This window comes from Pinus tabuliformis, chromosome Q (genome assembly GCF_031772625.1).
Source record: "Pinus tabuliformis cultivar Carrire ecotype Pingquan chromosome Q, CPIR1, whole genome shotgun sequence".
NCBI classification, from domain to species: Eukaryota; Viridiplantae; Streptophyta; class Pinopsida; order Pinales; family Pinaceae; genus Pinus; species Pinus tabuliformis.
The window spans coordinates 92,853,757-92,875,801 of record NC_142296.1 but is presented as its reverse complement, the minus strand read 5'-3'; the positions used below and the strand labels follow the sequence as shown (position 1 = coordinate 92,875,801).

At 39.4% G+C, this 22,045-nt stretch overlaps 1 protein-coding gene across 1 annotated transcript in view; it reads right to left on the bottom strand.

Annotated features, from left to right (window-relative positions):
• Positions 1-589: 589 nt before the first annotated feature.
• Positions 590-22,045, bottom strand: part of MTM1 (Myotubularin-like phosphatases II superfamily) — a 354,976-nt gene continuing 333,520 nt past the window's right edge. The window contains exon 19 of the mRNA XM_089383937.1: positions 590-1,417. Coding sequence (XP_089240063.1) covers positions 881-1,417 — 537 coding nt within the window. The 3' untranslated portion in view covers positions 590-880. The remainder of the gene's footprint in view (positions 1,418-22,045) is intronic.

The window sequence follows — 22,045 nt, the reverse complement described above, 5'->3', positions numbered from 1 at the left end:
TATTTTCCCCATTGCCAAGCGGTTGTGTCAAACTTTGACAACATCATGACTACATTCTTCATTCAAGTTTTCCACTGTACCGAGTGGTTAGTTCCCAACCATTTCAAAAAATCCTTAGGCATTGAGCATTCTTCCTTCCCCTTTTTGAATCCAATGCTTTCCATTAAATGATAAGTTATCTTTTAAGGGTAATGGGGTAATTCACAGTGTCAATTTCTATGGGAATTGGTGTTAGATAGGCCAGCAATTGTTTTCTAGCTGGGTAAGGAAAAATAGAAATCATTTATTTAAGAGAGTCCAAATTATTTGATTAAAGTATACTCAGAACTGATAGCAATCAGCCATATATTTGTCATCCTAAAAGAATATACTAGCCAGAAATGTTTTAGTTTAAATTGCATTATACTAGGTAATATAATATAGCCAGAAATGTTTTAGTTTAAATTACATTATACTAGGTAATATAATATAGCCAGAAATGTTTTAGTTTAAATTGCATTACACTAGGTAAGATAATATAACAGTTGGGTTTCCCCGTGTGGTTTACCTTAGAAAAAAATACATGTCATTTCCAATTGCAAAATTGATGTAACGAATAAAAAATTTACACATTGTAGAGAATTTTATGGTTTCGCAGCATGTAGAGACTTATATTTCACTTATAAAGTTATATTCAGGGTAACTTACAATGCATAAAAGCCAATGATCACATCATGAATAAATAGGGGCAAGAATGCAAATCCACAACTTTTGATCATTGTTCCTGAATGCAGAAACATTCAGCACATGCTATTGCATACATCAGGATTTTATACCTAAGGCAGATGGAATCAGAGAAGAGTAGGTAGAGGCTTGCCGCATATGAGAATGATATGGATCTTCATGGATCCTGTCTGTCTGATTTGAAGTAACAATCATATATCGAAAGCTGATCAAGTGCATCATAGTTTGCTCGCAATCCTGTAAATTGACTGCCCATCTGTGCACACACTGTATCTGGCCATTTACAACTTTCTCCAGTCCGAAATGGGCAAACACTATCACAACTTTTCCGGAATAAATTTGCAGAGAGGTCACTGTCCGCAGAAATGGAAATAGATACAGACATATCATTTGAACCTTCCTGTTTAAGTTCATCTACATTTTTCTTCATTGATTCCTTCAGTGACATGGCCATTATTTTCTGTTCTATTTCTTCTGAGCTTGCCATATCTGTAATACAGTCATGTGAACTAGAGAAATTAACTTTGCACCCAACTGACTCCATTGCTCGCTTAATAGCTATGTTCTCTCGGCAAGCCCTTCTAACCAGAGTAACTGCAGAACGGCGGGCACACTTTTCAGATACTAGCTGCTCAGTTAGTACTTGCAGGTTGGTTGACATATCTTTTATTTTCTCCTCCGCAATCTCTTTTGCCTGAAACAAGTTACAAATAAACCATGAAATACCTGAGTTGAAGTAAATAACAAAGTGCCACTGTTTATATGCTAGGCTTTTAGTAATAATTGTGTCTAGCTCACCCAAATATGGTATAGAAACCGAGTTATAGTTTAAGGATGCCTAGATACCACAAGAAACTATAAATATATCAAATGAACTGCCGAAGACTTGGCATTTTCTTAAAACACTTTAAACATTAAATATCTGGAAACAGAATACAAAATAAAAAATAGGGTTGCAAGGAAAGAAAGTCAAAGGAATTATAAACAGAAAGAATTTAGGTTGAAGCATTGTAGCTCACCAGTCACCATGATCTTAAAATCAAAACAAAGATTATATAAGAATATAAATATGTCTATTTCACAGGATTATCCACTGACATTTAAAAGCTATATATATATATATATATATAGTCCTTTTGATAATTTCCTAGCCTTTTTGAAGGGAATATTAAGAACTCAAACAAAAAATCTACATATTTGTTGTTTGGAAAAATGTTTCAGAGAGGTTATCGACCTTAAAAACTAAATCTTAGCTTTTCCTTAGCCCTATTCCAGGTCTAGAGGTACAAATATCCATCTCTAGAAAACACAACACCCACCGCGTAGGGAAATTACATGAACAATTCTAGTTTATTAATCAATCATCACTCCAAGGAAAACACAATACATCACCCACTGGCAAAAATACAGAAGCATACCCAGTATATTCATCAGTCGTCACTTCTAAAACCAATCAGGAAGGCTGTATGCAAGGAAATACCATACAATTATATTATTAAATAAAATTAATTAACATCATCATTGCATTATATATTGAAAAATCAGAACAAAAATGTTGAAGAATGTAACTAGTGTCGGTCTTCATAATTGTATTTGTCAAACAAAAAATATATTATAAAAGAAAAAATTATTTATTAAGCATGTGTTTCATGCTTTATTATTTAATGTTTAGGTCAAGGCCTCAATTGTAGGCTTCTAGGGTTTATGTCTTGAGTCCTAGTATTTGTCATTATGTAATAGACCATTCTTGGGCTTTATCTATCAAGAAAGAAATTTATTTTGATGTAAAATAACTCAATTAGGCCTCCTCCTCCACAAAGTCGGCCTCAAACAAGAGCAAGAAACAGCTATAAATAGGCAGCTACTCAGCCTCATTTGGACATTTATCCAAGCAATTTCGATCTGCAGTTGCAAGAGGACAAAAGAAGTGTAAATAGGAAGTGTTGAGAAATCAATGCTAGTAGAATTAGGAATAGATTTCTCTTCCTTGATAATCACTTGTGAATTATGTTAGCTTCTTTTATATGTTTATTCTATTATCTTTCATCAAGCAATTACCAAATTATGTGTATGAAGATCACAAGAACAATAGACAAAAGATGTAGGTACTCTGCCAGGGAAAAACCCCTATCTAGGGGAAAACCTAGTCAAACTTCTTCCTTCAGTAGTTGAGATAATCCAAGACTCTTCAACCTAGACACAGACCACCTCCAACCACCAAGTTAGCCCTTCCTTCCAGCAACTTTGATTTAGATCTTTGACCTTGCAGCAATAGTGCTTAGACCCATCAAATCCAGAATTTTGACCTCCCAACAGCACAATCTTCGACCCAGCACTTTCAGAATTTCGACCCTACCAACAACAGAATTTCTATCCAGCAAATAGCCGAATAACTTTGCATAAAAGAGAGAGAGAGAGATAACCCAAAAACTTCGACTTGTACTTCTTTCTTCCCCTTTGAACTTCGCACTTTTTCTGCACTTCCTTGATGTGTATCAAACTTGTTAAGTTGGTGTCCAAATAGATCGAACTGCTCTTGTATATATAGCTTCTTCTGTGGGTCGAATTGTCCTCTTGTAGGCTGACTTCATCAGGTTAGGGCCAACTTGGTGTGGAGGTGACAAAATATATTTTTGACTCAATAATAATTCCTTTTACATGATACAAAAGTCCAAGAAGGGTCTCATTAAATGGACAATGACTCTATTGACTCAGTATAAAACCTAGAAGTCCACAATGGGGACTTTGACCTATAAAATGATGACCCAAGCATGAAACCCATGCTTTAATAAGTCATTGTAATAATAATAAAAAATTATTTTTCATTCTTTGACTCAAATATAAATATGAAAACCGAACCTAGTTACATTCTTCAACACTCCCTCTTAACTAGGGAGGTATTCATAATTTACACATGTATATAAAAGTACAAGGAAGATCTCAAAACACAAGAACTACGAAGAACTTCAGTACACAAGGTGCCACAGACTAGATTCTTGACCAGGGTAATCTATCCAGGTGGGACTAAGATGGATTAAAGCTTTCTGCCTCTGTAGGTATTGTTACCCACCATTGCCACATGCAAGGCGTGTGTTGAGAACTGTGGGACTCCACAACAGTAGACAACACCCCATGGATCCCAAGTCAGATTTGTTGTTGACTGTTGGAGCCAAGTAGAAGACATATTGTGGGGTGTAATTATCCTCTTAGGTGCAAATCCAACAATGGCAGATTGGCAGTCATAGAGCTAGTTGGAGGGCAGCAAGTTGACCACCCAAAGGAACCCTTGACAGGCTATCTTGAAGGACAAAGGGCAGCTGAAGGTTGGGTGAAGAACGGTGCCAAAGTGCAGCACTTTGATGGACGAAAGTTGCTGCTAGCCTGTCAGATTGGAGCTCGGGTATTGGCCAACCCAAAGGAGCAGATTGGATCAGCCCAAGTACATCGTGCAGAAGGACGTGCAGCAGTGTTAGAGGGCAGCCCTCCTAAAGTTGAGTAGAATGGGTGCGACAGACCGGCAGGACAAGATACGACATAGAAGCACAAAGGCAAGTTTGTGATTGTATCTTGTGACCATAGACTGTTGTATTTATCAGTTTGGATTAATATAATGAAGATTGGTGATTGTACAATTTTGTTTAAAAACTATGTATATTGTGCATGTATGATTTACTGCTTTAGAATTTTCCATTGTGCAAAGTAGTTTATGGTTGAGACTCTTGGTTTGGTAGCGTCAGTGATTTAAGACTCTAACCTAGACCCAAGGTCACAGAATTTCAACATGGTATCAAAGCGTATTTGAGCTACTTTGAAAGCTAGTAAATCAGAGTTTGCACAGCGAAGTACAGCGTGAGAGGGAGTTGGTCACATTGTGAGTGAAGGAGTCACTACAATGTCAAAGTTGCAGGTTGGTCTCCAGTATGAAGATAGGTTGGAAGGGTTGTCCAACTACACTACTTGGAAAGAAAGGATCAAGTTGGTCTTGCAGGTCAACAGGATCTGGGATTTTGCCAAGAAAGAGATCAAGAAGCCATCTGACCCTAAGGAGCTAGAAATATGGGAAGACTTGGATACGAAAGCAAGGTTGATCATCCTTGATGGTGTGAAGGATCCCTTGATACCTCATGTGTCCGAGAAGAACAATGCACACGAGATGTGGATGGCTCTTTAGAATTTGTTCCAGAACAAGAACGAGAATCGGGTGCTGGTATTGGAGGATAAGTTGAAATCCACCAAGATGATAAAGGGTGAAGGAACGACTTCGTATCTAACAAGGATATCTTAGGTTCGAGATGAGCTTGTTGTTGTCGAGGTCAAAGTTTCAAATGCAGAGATGGTAAGGATTGCCTTGAAAGGGTTCACCGAGGAATGGAAACCCTTCATCAAAGGAATCATTGCCAGGGAGAAGCTGCCAGACTGGAATAGACTATGGGATGACTTCATTCAAGAAGAGTTGCAAGACGAGGATCTTCATCCTTCCAAGAAGGTAGATGAGGACGTGGCACTTTCAGCAAAAATGAAGGGTAAGCAGAAGGACTTGAGTAAAATCAAGTGTTTTCACTGTGGCGAGATGGGTCATTATGTATCAAAATGTCCAAAGAAGAAACAAGATGATGAGAAGAAAAAAGGAAAGCATGCCTCCCTTATTGCCCATCAAGCAAAGATGGAAGAAGAAGAGGATGCCCTTTCACTAATTTCTCATTTCTGAGAAAGTACTATCAAAGAAGATGGATGGTACGTGGGCAGTGGTGGGACGAAGCATATGACAGGGTCACAAGATGTTTTTGAGACTCTAGTTGAATGGGACTCGAAGTTTCACATGGTGTTGGGTGACAAGAGTCAGTTGGAGATCTGAGGATTGGGTGTGGTGCCATTCAGGTTGGAGATAGGGCGTATGTTGCTGGTCCAAGATGTACTGTTTGTACTAGGACTCAAGTATAATGTGATTTTCATCTCGATGATGGAGAGGAAGGGTTTTGAGGTCTTGTTCCAAGAGGGGAAGACAAGACTCAAGACTAGAGGCTCTAAGTCCCATAGGATTGTGCTTGGAGTCAGGGAGAATGGTCTCTACAAGTTGACAGGCAAACCTAAGGATCATATAAAGGAGCAAGAGCAAGTGCAGGTTCTTGAGAAGAAGGTACACTTTTCCGAGAAAGTCCATGATCCAGAGGCTCAGAGGGAGTCAAGTTTGAGAGGGAGTTTGCAGACTCAGAGGGAGAAACTAAACCCAAGAAGAGTGCATGGTCAGTGGGTAGCAAGGGTGCTTCCACATTTGGCACGAAAGAACCATGGAAGGAATGGAAAGCATTGTAGGAAAAGAAAAAGAAGCAGGAGGCTTTGAGCGACAGTGACACTTCCGAGGGAGGCATTGTTCATGCTTTTGGGATTGCTACTATTGTGAGTAATACGAGCTGGGCAAGTGTTGCGCGCAGTGATGATGAAGATGAAGTACTTTCGAGACACAGAGGCACCTCCCTCGCTAAGAGGGAGTGTTGAATTTTGTAGATTGGGAGGTACTCCAAGCCCCAGGGGTTTAGGGGTTGGCGGACAAAGTGCCACAAGGGCAGCATGTGGGCTCGGAACCCATGAAAGGGGTTTGTGCACCAATCATGTTTTTGGGGCAAAACCATGATGGTTACACGGCATGTGATGGATGAGGATGATAGTGCTCGGAAAGACGATTCCAATGCATTGAAAATTGTCCGAATCCGAGTTGTCGTTTGAGAGATATTAATTTTTGAAGTTGACATGAATTTTGAATTTCTTCATGTAGGCCGACATGAGATTATCAGACAGACCGACGTGAGAAATTCAAAAGACATGTCAGTTCAATATGATTGCGTGGGGGCTCCTTTTAGTATAAAAGGAGGTTGAATGGAAGGCTATTTTGGCATCCAAGTGTGAGCAATACATCTCAAGAAGGGCTCTGAAATCTGCGTGGAAAAGGAGGCTTGGAACAGTGTCTAGGAGTCTGCCCTAGACAGCGTGGAAGGGCTGTATGGACAGCATGTTTACGAGGAAGGTTTAAGGGTTAGACAGATCTGTTTAGGGCTGTTTCAAGTGCGGATGTGATGAGGGATTGCAGAAGCCTAAGCCGCAGCAAAAGGGAGCCCAAGACAGCATGGAGAAGCCTGAAGGCAGTGTGTGTATTCCTGTGGTGGAGGCCGTTTGCTGTAGGTGACAGCAAGGTGGTTTTAGGGCTGTCTAAGGGCATGTTTAAGGGCTGTCTTGTGTGTGTTTGCAGGGCAGAGAAGGCCGCAATTGAAAGGAGCAAAGGACTGCTGTTTTGAGGGCTGTTGGTGAATGTTTGGAGGGAGACCGAAAGCTCCAGCAACTGCTGTGCTAGGTCGCAAGCCATAGCCAGCAGCTCGGCTATCTCAAAGGGCTGTGTTCAAGAGATAAGCTCAGATTTGGGGCAGCGTAGGCGTGGAGAGTCTTCTAGGTGATCCGCAGTTTTCTAGAAGGCTGGTCTCTGACTGTTTGAAGGGTGCAGGGCTGGAAAGTGTGCCCGAACCAGAGGTGCAGCGTGCAGCAGTACAGCAGCGTTGGAGGAGGTATTGGGTCACAGTTTATGACCAGAATTGGATCAGATTTGTTGGTGACTGTTGGAGCCAAGTAGAAAACATATTGTTGGGTGCAATTATCCTCTTAGGTGCAGATCCAACAGTGGTAGACTGGGAGTCATAGAGCTGGTTGGAGGGCAGCAAGTTGACCACCCAAAGGAGCCCTTGACAAGCTATCTTGAAGGACAAAGAGCAGCTGAAGGTTGGGTGAAGGACGGTGCCAAAGTGCAGCACTTTGATGGACGAAAGTTGCTGCTAGCCTGGCAAATTGGAGCTCGAGTATTGGCCAGCCCAGAGGAGCAGATTGGATCAGCCCAAGTACACCGGACAGAAGGCGTTGCAGCGGTGTTAGAGAGCAGCACTCCTGAAGTTGAGCAGAACGGGTGTGACGGACTGGCAAGACAAGAAAAAGCTTGGTTCTAAGTCACAGGACACGTCCTCCAAGGTCCCGTGTCCCGTATTTAACGTGTCAGACACGAAAACGGCCCTAAAACGTGTCGAAAACGTTTTTCATCGTGTCCTGTAAAACGTAAATCGTATTTGCCAGTTTTCGTCATGTCCTTCATTTGGAAAACGCGTATTCCGTTGATCGAAAACGTTGCCCTAACGTTTTTCCTCCGATTGAATACGTACCCCACTAAACCGTGTAGTTTAAAGCCCACGCAATGGATTTTTCCGAGTTCTTTTCGTCGTGTGCTATCATGTGGAGCTGTCGTGTGGAATTGTTGCGTGTGTGGAGCTGTCGTGTGGAGCAGCGAGCTGTTGTTTGAACTGAGTTTGGAGTAGAGTGTGGAGCCGATTATGTTGTGCAATGTTCAGGCTTCAGCATTCAAGAAAACCATTCGGCCCGTAAACCCGTGTTCAAACTTCACATTTTATATATTATTTGATTAATCATTATATATGATTGATGGGGTTTACCGTTTCTAAGTTATTTATGTTGCGGCTTGCCCCATTTCTGAAATCTGCAAACTCAGAACTGTTCCTAACCCTCCATTACTTAATAACTTCTGAGAAATTACTATCTACTATCTATGTAAACACTGAACAGTAATACATTTTGATTTTGATGACTTAATGGAAAATCTGCATTTTATGGTTTTAATATCTAAGTTCTAAATTTATAGTTAGTAGTAAGTACTTAGTAGTTTCTTATGTGCTTGTAAGTTGTACATGAACAATGAACATTGAATATTCAAGAATCAAGACCAAGCATATCACATTCTAATTTCTAAATAGTAAATTTTGATTCTATTTATTTTTTTTAAGTGAACTATGAACTTTGAGAAGTAATTATATTTTAATTTGATTAGATAAGCTGCAACCTGCAATTTAATATGGATAAAAAACTATATTTCGATATATATATATATATATAGATAGATACATAAAACGTGTCCCCCGTGTCTTGTTTCCAGGTCGCTGTGTTTCATATTGAATACTCGTATTTATGTGTCCTCTATGTCTCGTGTCTTTGTGTCATGTGACTTAGGCTTGGTTTGGTTGATATCTCCTCCCTAATTGAGAGGGAGAGATAGACACTACATTCTTGTCTTCACTTGGGAAGAAAGAATAGAGGATTGGGTAATCATCTGGAATTCGATATTCTTTGAGAATGTGGTAGGGCATTCAGGACAAGAGTAGTTGTGGACCGATATTCTTTGAGGATTAGCTACCCAATAGAAGAATAGTCCAATGGAAGGTCATACTCTGTGAACACCCGAGTAGAGTATGGACCTTGAGAGACAATGATTTTAGTGTCTATGGATCATTGATCTCGCCAACATTTTGCTCTGATCATGTGGATCGAGTTGTTAGTCAAGGCCTTGCTGTGTAACAATGTTGATGATTATGATGCTAAACGGATGGGTTACCAATCCGACTCTTTTTATGAGATCTCTTTAGATTCAGATTTGAGAATGACCATGTACCTCTTATGAATACCTCCCTAGTTAAGAGGGAGTGTCGAAGAATGTGTAACTAGGTTCGGTCTAAATAAGTATGAAATGTATTTTTGTAAATAATAAAATGAAAATAAATTATTATTGAAGCATGGGTTTCATGCTCACGTTCTTTTATTTTATAGGTCAAGCACCCATTGAGTGCTTGTAGGGTTTGTAACTTTGTCCTAGGTTAAAGAGTCATTGTCATATTTTGAAGACCCTATGGGCACATTGTATCTTGTAAAGAAAAAAATTATTTTGTCTTTAAAGTGTCGAAATGCCTCCAAGATCAGGTCGGCCTAAGGAGTTGTCAAGTCGGCCTACATGAAGAGCCATGTCTACACCTTGGAAGAGCCTATATATAGAGAGGAACTCATCCTCCATTAGATACATTTACTTATCTCATTCTATGCGAAGAAGAGGAATTCGAAGAAGTCGAAGTGCTTGGGCTAGATCTCTCTCTCTTGAGAAGGTCGAAGTTAGGGTTTATGCGCTGGGTGTTGGGACTATCTTTTGGTTCGATCTTGGAAGAAGAAGAAAAGGAAAGGCAAGTGAAGGTCTCTTAGGGTGTCTCATTAGCCTAAGACACAAGGAAAAGCAAGCGAAGGGAAAAGAAGGTTATTCAAGGGAGATCAAAGTCTCCAAGAGAAGCAACAACAGTTGCCGTGAACCAAAATTTCGGATCTACAGTGGGAGGTTGAAGTCACTACAACAGGAGGCTGAGTTGATCTTGATCTTAGAGGGTATTTGTCTGAGTCACTAGGTCATGGTATTCGTCAATTTTAGAATCTATAAGAACAGAAGAGATTTAAGGGTTTTCCCCTCAAGACGAGGGGCTTTGGCCCTAGCTTGCAGCCTACATACTGTGTCACTGTTCTTATTTTTTTGGTAGTTGTTTGATGTATCGCACACTGTAATGATAAGAAACAAAGAAAATAAGTAAAAGGGTAACACAAACAGTTATCAAGTTAAGAGAATTAACCTACTTACTGCCCTATTAAATTCTCAACAGGATTTAGCACATGGCTCACTAAGCATCCACTAGTAGCTTGTTATGTAAAAATTATTTAATTTTAGGCTAATTATTTAATTTTAGGTTAATTAGACGAAAGGGCACGATCATAAGATCATGCCCTTTCCCAAAAGGGTGCCCATGGCAGTATATAAGCTAGGGACCCTCACTGTAAACAAACATCATTCAATTGTTAATTAATTCTGTTTATTCAGAAGTTTTATACTTCATCTGGTATCAAAGCCACTGCTGCGCTAACTACCTCAACTATATACGCTGCTCGTAAAATCCGTTGTCCCTCGCTGCATTCCACCGTCCCTCTCCACCTTAGCGCCCACCGTCTGCCGTCCCCACTAACCACACTCCCACTGTTTTCCCACCCGTGCTATCCCCGCCATTATCCAAACCCTTGTCACCTGTGTTCTAACTCAATCCACCCCAACGCAAACAGGTCACGGTGTCCTTCGCTGTGTTTTCCGTCACAAACCCCCATCACTCCTCCCGCGCACTGTCCGTCCATTCCCCATCGAGCTTTTCCCTCCTGTCAACTATCTCGTCCATCCGTCCACTGCCTACATAAAGAAAAAAAAGAGAAACGTTGTCAACGCGTCTGAAGGGTCCCTTCTCCTCGTCGTGGAGCAGCGTGACCACAGTGACACTGATTCGATTCGGGTCAACCGTATATTATACGACTACTATATAGTTTATATAATTTATTAAAAAAAAAAACTTTATGTTATAAAACAATTTCAATATATAATTAATTTAATTTAATTATTTAAAAAAAATTAAGCTGGCAGATAAATATACACCCCCACAAACTCGTTCAATGTCGACAATGTCAATGGCCGATTTCAATAAAAGATTGATTGAAGTGGAGAATAAGGTTACTAGCCACGCCGATGATGTCAATAAAAAATTAGCTGATTTCCAGAATAAGTTTAATGGGCACGCTGACGATATTAAGAGGCTTCAAGACACAACAAATCGAATAGAACTACAGATGGGGCAGAACCATAGCCAAACTGAAATAAATCAAAAACAGACCTTGGCATTGCTGAACCACTTGTGTAGAAAGCATGATATTACACCCGAACAACTACTCCAAGAAGATGGAGAAAATCTAGAGCACAATTCATCAGACTCAACAAAATCAACAGATTCTCAAAAAGCTGAATCTCCAAAAAAATCAGCAACGCCCCACCAAGAAAATAGTAATGCGATTTTTTCAAATAAGCAACTCTGGGATACATTTACCAATCAACATCCTTTTTTCGCTCAACCATTAGCGACATATCAGCGAAGGGCAAAAGTCGAGATGCCTAAATTCGATGGAAACGAAAAATACAGTGTTGCATGGATAAATAAAGCAGAAGAATACTTCGAGATTTATGACATCAACGATGATGACGAAAGGCTTAGGCACGCATCCATGAAAATGGAAGGAGAAGCATATAATTGGTATATGTGGTGGAAGAAGACGACAATCGCCATTAGTTGGAGGAAATTTAAAGATGCATTCTTTAAAAGATTCCAAGGTGTAAGGGAAGAAGAGTTTTTTTCATCACTCATCAAATTACGACAAAAAGGAAGTGTGGATGAGTACACTCAAGAATGGGAAACCTTAGTGACACGAGTACCTGGGTTATCAGAGTCTCGTCTAGTTCAATCATACATCTCCGGACTTAAAACTCATTTACAAGTAGAACTTGACCTTCATGACATTAAGACAATAGAAGTAGCAAGACGAAAAGCAAAAACTGAAAAGAAATTTGAACAAATACTGTGGTCAAAACCGGAAAAAGTATATTCAAGACAAAGAGTGCCCCAGTCTGTGGATTCAAATAATACAAGATATGTTCCACCACATCGTCGTGAAGGTGAAAAATCTAATGTGGAAATACAAAGGATAAAAGAAGGCAAATGCAAACGCTATGGTGAGAAGTGGGACCCCAAACATAGGTGTGTTACGGGAAAAGAACCAAAGAACCTATATAATTTTGAAGCAACTAATGATTCAAATAGTGAAGATTCTGACATAGAAGAATCAGAAGATGCCCCAGAATTCTCACCAAAATTAGATGACGGAAGTATTCCGCAAGTGTCACTATCAGTTATGACAAGTATATCACAACCTCAGACCTTAAAGTTAAAAAGACACATAAAGAAGAACAACGTAGTGGTTCTCATCAACTCTGGTAGCACAAACAATTTTTTAGATGCAACAGTGGCAAAGAGACTCAATATTTTTTCATTTCCTTTACCAAACATGTAGGTGATGGTAGTTAACAGTAAGAAGATTGAAAAAGTAGGGAAATGCCATAAGGTCAAATTGCAGATTCAAGACTTTAATTTAGAGTCTCCGTTCTTCACGATACCATTAGGTGGAGTAGATGTAGTCTTAGGTATCCAATGGCTACGAACTCTAGGCACTTATGCTGCCAACCATCAAGTACAATTCATAAGATTTAAATGGGGAGGCAAGAGGTATAAATTACACAGATTCCAAGCACCAGAGAATCAAATTGTATCATCATCTCAGATGATGAAGATGATTCGAAAAGGAGCACCCACTTATGTAGTACAATGTCACCAATTAGAAATTTTATCTGCAAATATGATCAGTGAAGAGTCACCAGAGATCCAAGATCTAATTCAGAAGCATGAAAAAGTATTTCAAGACCTGCCTATGAAAATGCCTCCTAACAGGGAAATTGAGCATACAATAGAAGTCAAAGCAAGATCAGACCCCGTCAACATCAAGCCATACCGATATCCACATCACCAAAAAACGGAAATTGAGAGATTAATCCAAGACCTTTTAAAGTGTGGGATCATCTCGAAAAGTAAAAGTCTATATGCTGCTCCAGTGGTATTGGTAAGGAAGAAGGATGGTTCATTCAAGCTATGCATTGATTATAGAGGATTGAACAAAATAACAATTAAAAACAAGTTCCCAATTCCCTTTATCGACGAAATGTTGGATGAGCTACATGGCGCAAAATACTTCTCAAAATTGGACTTAAGGTCAGGCTACTATCAAATCAGAATCAGATTGGAAGACATACCAAAAACGACATTCCGAACACACGAAGGTCACTATGAATTTAAAGTAATGTCGTTTGGGTTAACCAATGCACCAGCAACATTTCAAGCAACTATGAACGAATTATTTCGTCCACATCTTAGGAAGTTTGTATTAGTATTCTTTGACGATATTTTAATTTACAGTAAAACTTGGAAGGAGCACTTACAACATCTGGATAAAGTTCTTACACTACTAAAAGAGCATCAGTTTTATGCAAAAAAATCCAAATGCACCTTCGGAAAGGAAGAAGTAGAATACCTTGGACACATTATATCCCATGAAGGCGTAAAGGTGGACCCTAATAAAATCAAAGCTATAAAAGAATGGACAAAACCTGTTAATGTATCCAAGCTAAGAGGGTTCTTAGGTTTGACAGGACATTACCGAAGGTTTATTAAAAACTCTGCACATATAACTGCGCCTCTGACAAACCTTTTAAAGAAGAATTCATTTCTATGGGATGAGGAAGCAGGAAGGTGTTTTGAAAAATTAAAGGAAGTTATGTCTAGTACCCCCATATTGGCAACACCAGATTTTTCTAAACCATTTATCATTGAGTGTGATGCTTCTGGATTCGGTATAGGTGCAGTGTTAATGCCAGAAGGGCATCCAATAGCTTTTGAAAGTAGGAAGCTCAATAAAAGAGAACGCCTCAAGTCCACATAGAACAAAGAAATGCTCACTATTATGCACGCACTAGCTAAGTGGAGGCAATATCTTTTGGGAAGTAAGTTCTCCATTCAAACAGACCATAATAGTCTCCAACACCTCCTTCAACAAAAAACACTTTCCGAAGAACAACAAAAATGGATTGAAAAAATTGTCGCCTTTGACATGGATATACTACATAAAAGGGGAAAAGACAATATAGTAGTAGATGCCCTATCCAGGAAAGACGAAGAACCAACACTACTTGCAATCTCGGTTGTTGTTCCTGAATGGCTTAACGAGATTCGAAGTGAGTATGTCAAGGATCCAAAAATAATGGCGATAATCGATAACCTTCCCAACAACTCAAAATTTGAATGGAAGAATGATATTCTATGGTACAAGGGAAGAATCTATCTAAATGCAAATTCCAAGTTTAAATTTAAGATACTCAAGGAATCACATGATTCACCGTCAGCTGGACATGTAGGATTCTTTACGACTTACTACAATGCACGTCAATCCTTCTTTTGGAAAGGAATGAGTCGTGATATTCAGAAGATGTAGCAAAGTGTGACACATGTCAAAGGAATAAAAGTGAAAATATTACGACACTGGGATTACTTCACCCTTTAAACATTCCAAATCAGAAATGGAAAGAAATTTTGATGGAATTTATTGAGGGATTACCCGTATCTGAAGGCAAGGACAAGATTTTCATAGTGGTCGACAGACTCACCAAATATGCTCACTTTATGGCAATAAAGAAGTCATACTCAGCTAAACAAATCGCTGAAATATTTTGCAAAAATATATATAAATTAAATTACATGGTTTTCCGAAAGTCATTGTGAGTGATAGAGATGCCAAATTCAAGGGTAATTTCTAGAAAGAGTTGTTCAACCACATAGGAACCTACCTAAATATGAGTTCCGCTTATCACCCTCAAATAGATGGACAAACAGAGGTTGTCAATAAATGTTTGGAGGCCTACCTACGTTGCTACGCTACAGAAAAACAAAATAAGTGGGCTCAATGGTTGCATCTCGTTGAATGGTGGTATAATTCTACTTATCATACGTCAGCAAAAATGATGCCATTTCAAGCCTTGTATGGATATGAGCCCCCAAAATGGAAGGATCTAGCTATTGTCCAGACAAATCTACCTGCTGTTAAAGATCAACTAGAAGAAACCCAAAAAATCGTCCAAATACTAAAAGAAAACTTGAATAATGCGAGGAATCGTATGAAGCAACAAGCAGACTGAAACAGAACTGAAAGAGAGTTTGAAGTCGGAGAATGGGTGTTTGTCAAGCTCCCACCATACAAACAATTGAACTTAAAACAAAAAGGAAAAAACAAATTGGCTCCAAATTTCTACAGACCTTATCAGATCAACAAAAAGATCAGCCAAGTTGTGTATGGTTTAAGCCCTCCAAAGAAAATTCGTGTTCACAACATCTTCCATGTCTCCTGCCTTAAAAGGGCACTAGGCGACCATCAATCAGCGCAAACAACGCTTCCATCCCTGGATGATGACGGAAGGGTCATTCTAGAACCAAAAGGTATTTTATCTACTAGAGAAAGAAAGCTTCGACATCGTACAATGAAGGAATACCTGATCAAATGGAAGGACTTACCCGAAGAAGAACCTTCTTGGGAGAATGAATCATTTTGTCAACAACATCTGTCGTTACATATGCTTTGAGGACAAAGCATTCTTTCGAGAGGAAGGCAATGTTATGTAAAAATTATTTAATTTTAGGTTAATTAGACCAGTGTTGATAATATCGGTATCGGGAAAATATCGGCGAGGGTCCAGAAAATATCTTATCGGCAATATCGGCGAAAATATCGGCAAAATATCGGCAAATATCGGCAAGCATAAAAAATGCATAATATATTCATTTTTTTCAGATTTTTAAACATATAAAGCAATAACAACATGAAATAAACACATTGGCACATAAATATGAAGAAAACACTGATATATATGATGTCAAATAGAAATGATATATCAAAGGCGATACCAAATCGTGCTAATCCCTGATAATTGTCCATTCAAGGACTCAAATGTGGAGAACCAATACAAAATAACATCACATATAATAATAAAAGTATCTCATCATCATGAGTTACATGTAGCATAACAAATAAAACTAGCAGCTATCTATCTACTGCCCTCTCCCCCTTTTACGGGAAAACATGATGGGCTGTTTTCCAGGCCTGCCCCTAGTAGTAGAAGGCCCTGACACTGCCTCTGCACCTAATGTCAAATAATGAGTGCTAGGCATGGAGCTATGCTCTCCTATATCCATAGCAAATGGTGTTGATGCTGATGCTCCCGCAGTGTCCTCCTCTTGCTCCTCCTGCTCCTCCTCTAAGTGCTGCTGCTCCTCTGACTCCGAGTCCTCCTCTTGCTGCCCCTGCTCTAATGGATCATCTGCCACTGGCTCTAACCATGAAGGTGACTCCTCCAATATGGGCTCCTGAGACTCCACCCTCCACGGAGACAATACATCAATATTGTCTAAGGAAATGGCATCTGGATCCACTGGTGATTCTATTTGCCTCGCTCGAAGTCGGATGTTGTAATGCACATACACCAAATCGTTGAGGCGTGCGAACTCCAACCTGTAAGAGTGTCAAAAAAAGTAATGAGTCTTGACTCTTGACTCTTGACACTTGAAGGTCATAAATTAAAAATTAAAAATTACAATAAGTGTAATTGCTCAACTGAAGGCTTAAGTTCAAAGTTATACCTGTTGCGCTTTTTGGCATGTATTTTCTCAAATACACTCCAATTGCGCTCACACCCTGAAGAGCTACATGTTTGACTCAAGATTCGTATAGCCAATTTTTGCAAATTTGGTGCCCTTGCACCATAGCTTCGCCACCAAATATCTACAACAAAATAATGAAATAAAAAATTCAAAAAGTTAAAAGTTAAAAGTTAAAACATAATTAAATTCAAATTTCTAATTTCTAATGAGTGATGACTTGTCACTTACGTGGCATGAAGAGGGCCCTTTCCTTAATGGCATCATCAAAGCCAAATAGGCCAACACAATCCTGATAACACTGTACCTCGCACTTGATTTTGCTACGAAGCTCAGAATCAGGTACCATCCTCTGAATACAGGAATGGAGCCCTTCCATCACCTCGCCATCAAAATCAAAGTTGCATTTGTATGCAAATGCAGGGTTGAGGAAGAGTGTTGCTGCATGAATGGGTCGATGAAGCATCCCTGTCCACCGACTATCGATCACATCCCATAACATCATCTGCCTATTAAGGCCAGCAGAACCCTTGTCTGCATAATAGGAACGAATGGCCTCCTTGGCCCTATCCATGCCCTCATACAAATAAGGCATTGCAGGCTTCTCTCCATCCACCAATCTAAGAAACTTTACTATAGGTTCGCTAACTGCACATGCTTCTTGTACTCCACGCCAAAATGTCTCAGAGTACACCATTTTTGCAATGCCTCTCCCATCAGGTCTCCTGCTGTATCTACAAGTACGCCAATCATCAGACACAAACATTTGCTTCAACTCGAACTGACATCGAAGCAAAGACTGAAGAGTAATAAAGGTTGTGGCAAAACGTGTGATGGCAGGACGCCGCAACTCCTTGTTTCTAGTGAACCTCCTCATAAGGCTAAGAACAAAGGCATGGTTATAAATAAACTTGGGGATGCTCCTAGCCATATCAACTGCCTCCTTGATGAAGGAGAGTTTCCCCATATCCTCAAGCAACAAATCAAGACAATGCGCTACACATGGAGTCCAAAACAATGTGGGATGCCTCTCCATAAGAATTCTGCTGGCAGACACATAATTAGCTGCATTGTCTGTTATGACTTGCACCACATTCTGCACACCAATATCCCGAATGAACCCATCTAACAACTCACATATCGTTGCTGCATCTTTGATATGTTCTGATGCATCCAACGATTTAATAAACATGGTACCTTTAGGACAATGTACCAAGAAATTTAGAAGGGTCCTACCCTTCCTATCTGTCCAACCATCAGACATCACTGTGCATCCAGTGACTTCCCATGTCTTTTTCAACTCCGCCAATCTAGAGTTGATGTCCTGTTTTTCTGCTTGAAGAATTGGCCCCCGCAACTCCTCATATGTGACACTTTTGTACCCTGGGCCCACAACAGCAATAGCATCACACATTGGTTGCCAAAATGGATTGGTTTTTGTGATGCTGGGAGGTAAGTTGCTCCAAAAAATACACCTCCCCATGACTCTATCTGCTTCTTGCTTCTCCTTTTTTTTAACAAACGATTTTATGCCAGGTTGTGCTCCAGCTCCTGTTCGTGGAACAAAAAATGATGACCTCGCATTCACACTAGCAGTAGCGCTAGCATGTGATGGTGTGCCAGTTGTGGAGCCCCTCCCACTAGGGCCACTACCCTCAACATCAAAATCAGGAGAAGATATCCCGAAAGATCTACCTGCACGTTCAGCTTTGTTTCTTTCCGCCTCTTCCTTCTTTCTGTCCTTTTCTTCAATTGCCTCAAGAGCTTTTTGTATAAGCTCCGGACTAGAAACTTCACAAATGCCAACATCATGTCCAGTGAGTCTAGCAAGATGGTATTTCAGTCGTGTAACCCCACCTGTCATCTTGGTCCCACACAATTTGCATGCAAGATATGCACGATTTGTCCCACCATCAGGGATCCCATACTCCCAAAATGGGTCCAAGTTTTTTGGCATATTTGTATTTTGTAGTGGGCTAACTCAAAAGGAAACCTACAGCACCAAAAAAAAATTGGAATTAGTAACTTAATAAGTAATACGAAATTACAAATAAGTTAATAACCACATCATTTTACAAAACAACATCCTTATCTCTTAGATCAGTGGAGGAAAGAAATTTTATTTCTGAGATTTTGCAATTTGTGATTGACCTCTCTGATTTAAACTCTGCTGCGTAATTTTATTTCTGATACAGCCAATGGTTTTTAACTTTTTATTATCTATAATTCAAATTTCAGAGACAGCTCCCAGCCTAGATTAAATAAATTTTAAAAAATGTAATATATAACCCTTGTTTTTTTAATATATAAAATTCTTAAGAAAATGACAGTTAATTTGTTTTGTTTGCAAGATAGTATTCAACATATATTTTAGATTTTTCGCGGCAAATGACCAAGTCAATACCAAAGCTCTTGTCACTTAGGTTGAATCGCTTATGATTCATGATACCACTCACGGATTAAACTTGCGAATGAGAAATTGAACCCACTGTCCAATTGACATTTCTGCAGACTACAAATATCAGAAAAGCCATTCAATAGCTTCGCCAAGGGCAGGTAACTGGAGTCTTTTATTTATCAGTAATTCAATATTTATTTGGCTAAATAAATAAATTGCTGGGAAGACTTTTGGGGAAGCGGTTGATAATTTGAGACAGTGGAAGACTTTTGGGGAAGCGTTCGTGGATTCCTGAAGACGATGAAACAAATTTTTGGAGATAGAATTATAGTTCTCCACCCTGTAATCAAAACATAAGACTTTTTGTATTCGATGCCACATATTTGTGAGTTCCGTAACTAAGAACTGAGGAAAACATAAAGTTCTAATTGCAATAGATCGAGACTACTGACGCAGACAGATAATGGACGTGCGGGCCAGAGTATATTTGTTTTTGTGTTGTATTGTAGTTTGCATGTCAATCGGATCTTCCTGTGGTACTGTTGAGTTGATTAAGGTTTGTATGGAATTACGCCTTTTGCATGGGTTGTGTGCAAAATCGGATTTAATTGTGTTGGAGTTACGTATGTTGGATTGATTAAACATTGTTAAGTTAATGGCATTCAAATTTTGAAGATGAGATCATGATTCATACCTGTTCTTGGCAGCCAAACCCTCCTTCGCAGCGACCGCGTTCCGTCTCCAGCTCTCACAAAAACAAAATGACGTGAATCAAAAAACCCAAAAATCAATTTATACAGGCCGCGAGTCGATTTCAACCTAACCGGCGATATTTTCAATCGTCTCGCGATATTTTCTAAAATATCGCCGAAATATCGGAAATCGCGCGAGAATTTTAAAACAGGAAAATATCGCGATTTTTTGGGGGCGATATTTCGGCTCGCCGAAAATATCGCGATATTTGCGAATATCGCCGATATTTCGGCGATATTATCAACACTGAATTAGACAAAAGGGCACGATCATAAGATCATGCCCTTTCCCAAAAGGGTGCCCATGGAAGTATATAAGCCAGGGACCCTCACTGTAAACAAACATCATTCAATTGTTAATAAATATTTACTAAATTCTGTTTATTCGGAAGTTTTATACTTCACAGCTCCTTTATCCTGGTTCTTGTCAAAAGCTCAAAAGGCTTCTACCTTCGCCTTGACTTTTGCAGTGACTCACAAGATTTATTGGTTCTCCAAATCTTCCCTGGCTAGCCTCAAGGTGGCACTTTAAGGCCTCCCAATGGAGAATGACTTCCGATGCTGCTATTTTCAACACTCCTTTGGAAGGATGGTCTCATTTTTTCCTTCTTCTGGTGGCAAGTGCATGAACCTCTTCCTTGGAGGTTCCTTCTCTGATCATTACTTTGCTTTCTTCTTCGACATAATCATGCCAAAGTCTCTCAAAAGTAGGTTGTTCAGCTCTTCCACTTACGCTTGAAAGGAAAGTTCCCCAAGAAGGACAAAGGCCATCATAAATGGCCTGCACCAAATCATCATCTTCCACTTTGACTCTAGCGTTAGGAACTTTAGTTTATGTTTCAAGTATCTCTTCTGACTTGTTGCGGACTTCTCATACAGACTAGAAAGTGAATCCATACATTGTTTTCGAGTCATTGCAACTGTCATTACCCCAAGGACATTATCCTTCACATAATCAAATATAATTCTCCTTGCTTTTGCCAGGTTTCTATCAAAAGCAGCACCCCCAAGAATGGAGATACGGTGCTCTGGTTCAGAAAAGATAAAGTGGAGTAATTCTTGCTCTTGAAGGATGTTAGTGATCCTCATCTTCCAAACACGAAAGTTGGAGGACCCTTCCAATCAGTCTTCCTTTTGAATAGCAATGGAGGAGGAAGCCATAACTCAGCCTGTAAATAAACCTTGTGTAGATTTGGAAAAATAAGCCTGTGATCTATGTGGAGTCTGAACGATGCAAGTCAGAGCTCTACAAACCTTTTTCTGATTCCATGTTAAAATTTTCTTAACTCAAGATCACTGTTGTCCTATGTTTCATTATCAAATAACCCAGAACTTGTATTACTTAAATAACATAATTAAAATTCTGAACTTGTAGCAATCACATATATAGTTGAAAATATAAACAACAGAAACTAACTTTTCAAGTACACATGGAATTCTGTTTTTCAAAACAGCTTATTGTAAATGATCAAAAACTTACAAGGACACCTCAAAACTGAGGTTTTCAACCTTCTAGACACTCAGATTTGCTAGATCTGCTTGTTGTTCACTTGGATTTGCACTCAGATTTGATAGATTTGTTTGCTATACACTTAGATCTGCACTCAGATTTGCAAGATCTACTTGTTGTTCAGTTAGATCTGCTAGATCTAATTGCTGAAGATGAATGTGAGTACTTCAAATTCTTTAGATCTTAATATCAACATGCATAAGTAATTGAAATAAACTGTTAAAATACTCGAACACATCAATACACAAGATTACCTTGGGAAAACCAACAAGGGAGAAAACCCCAGAAAAGACTTTATTGCTCTTGAACAAATTTGCAAGTACAAACCCTTCTTGAGGGTGCTACAGTACAGTTCGCTGGGAGAGAGGACGACTGGAGACAAATGAAGCCTTAACTGACTTGAAACTTCTTGCATGCAGGTGCAAATGACTTAGATCAACTCGCCTTGAGCCAAAGATGTCAAATCAGAAGAACCTTGGACTAGATCTAAGCTTGTATGAAGTAGATCTAAAGATTACTTGGGCGCATTGCCGAAAATAGACCAGATCTGGGCAAAATGACAGTTGAACATGTGAAAATTTCTGAATCTACACATCAGAAATCCTACTGCAATCACTGGTTTATCATC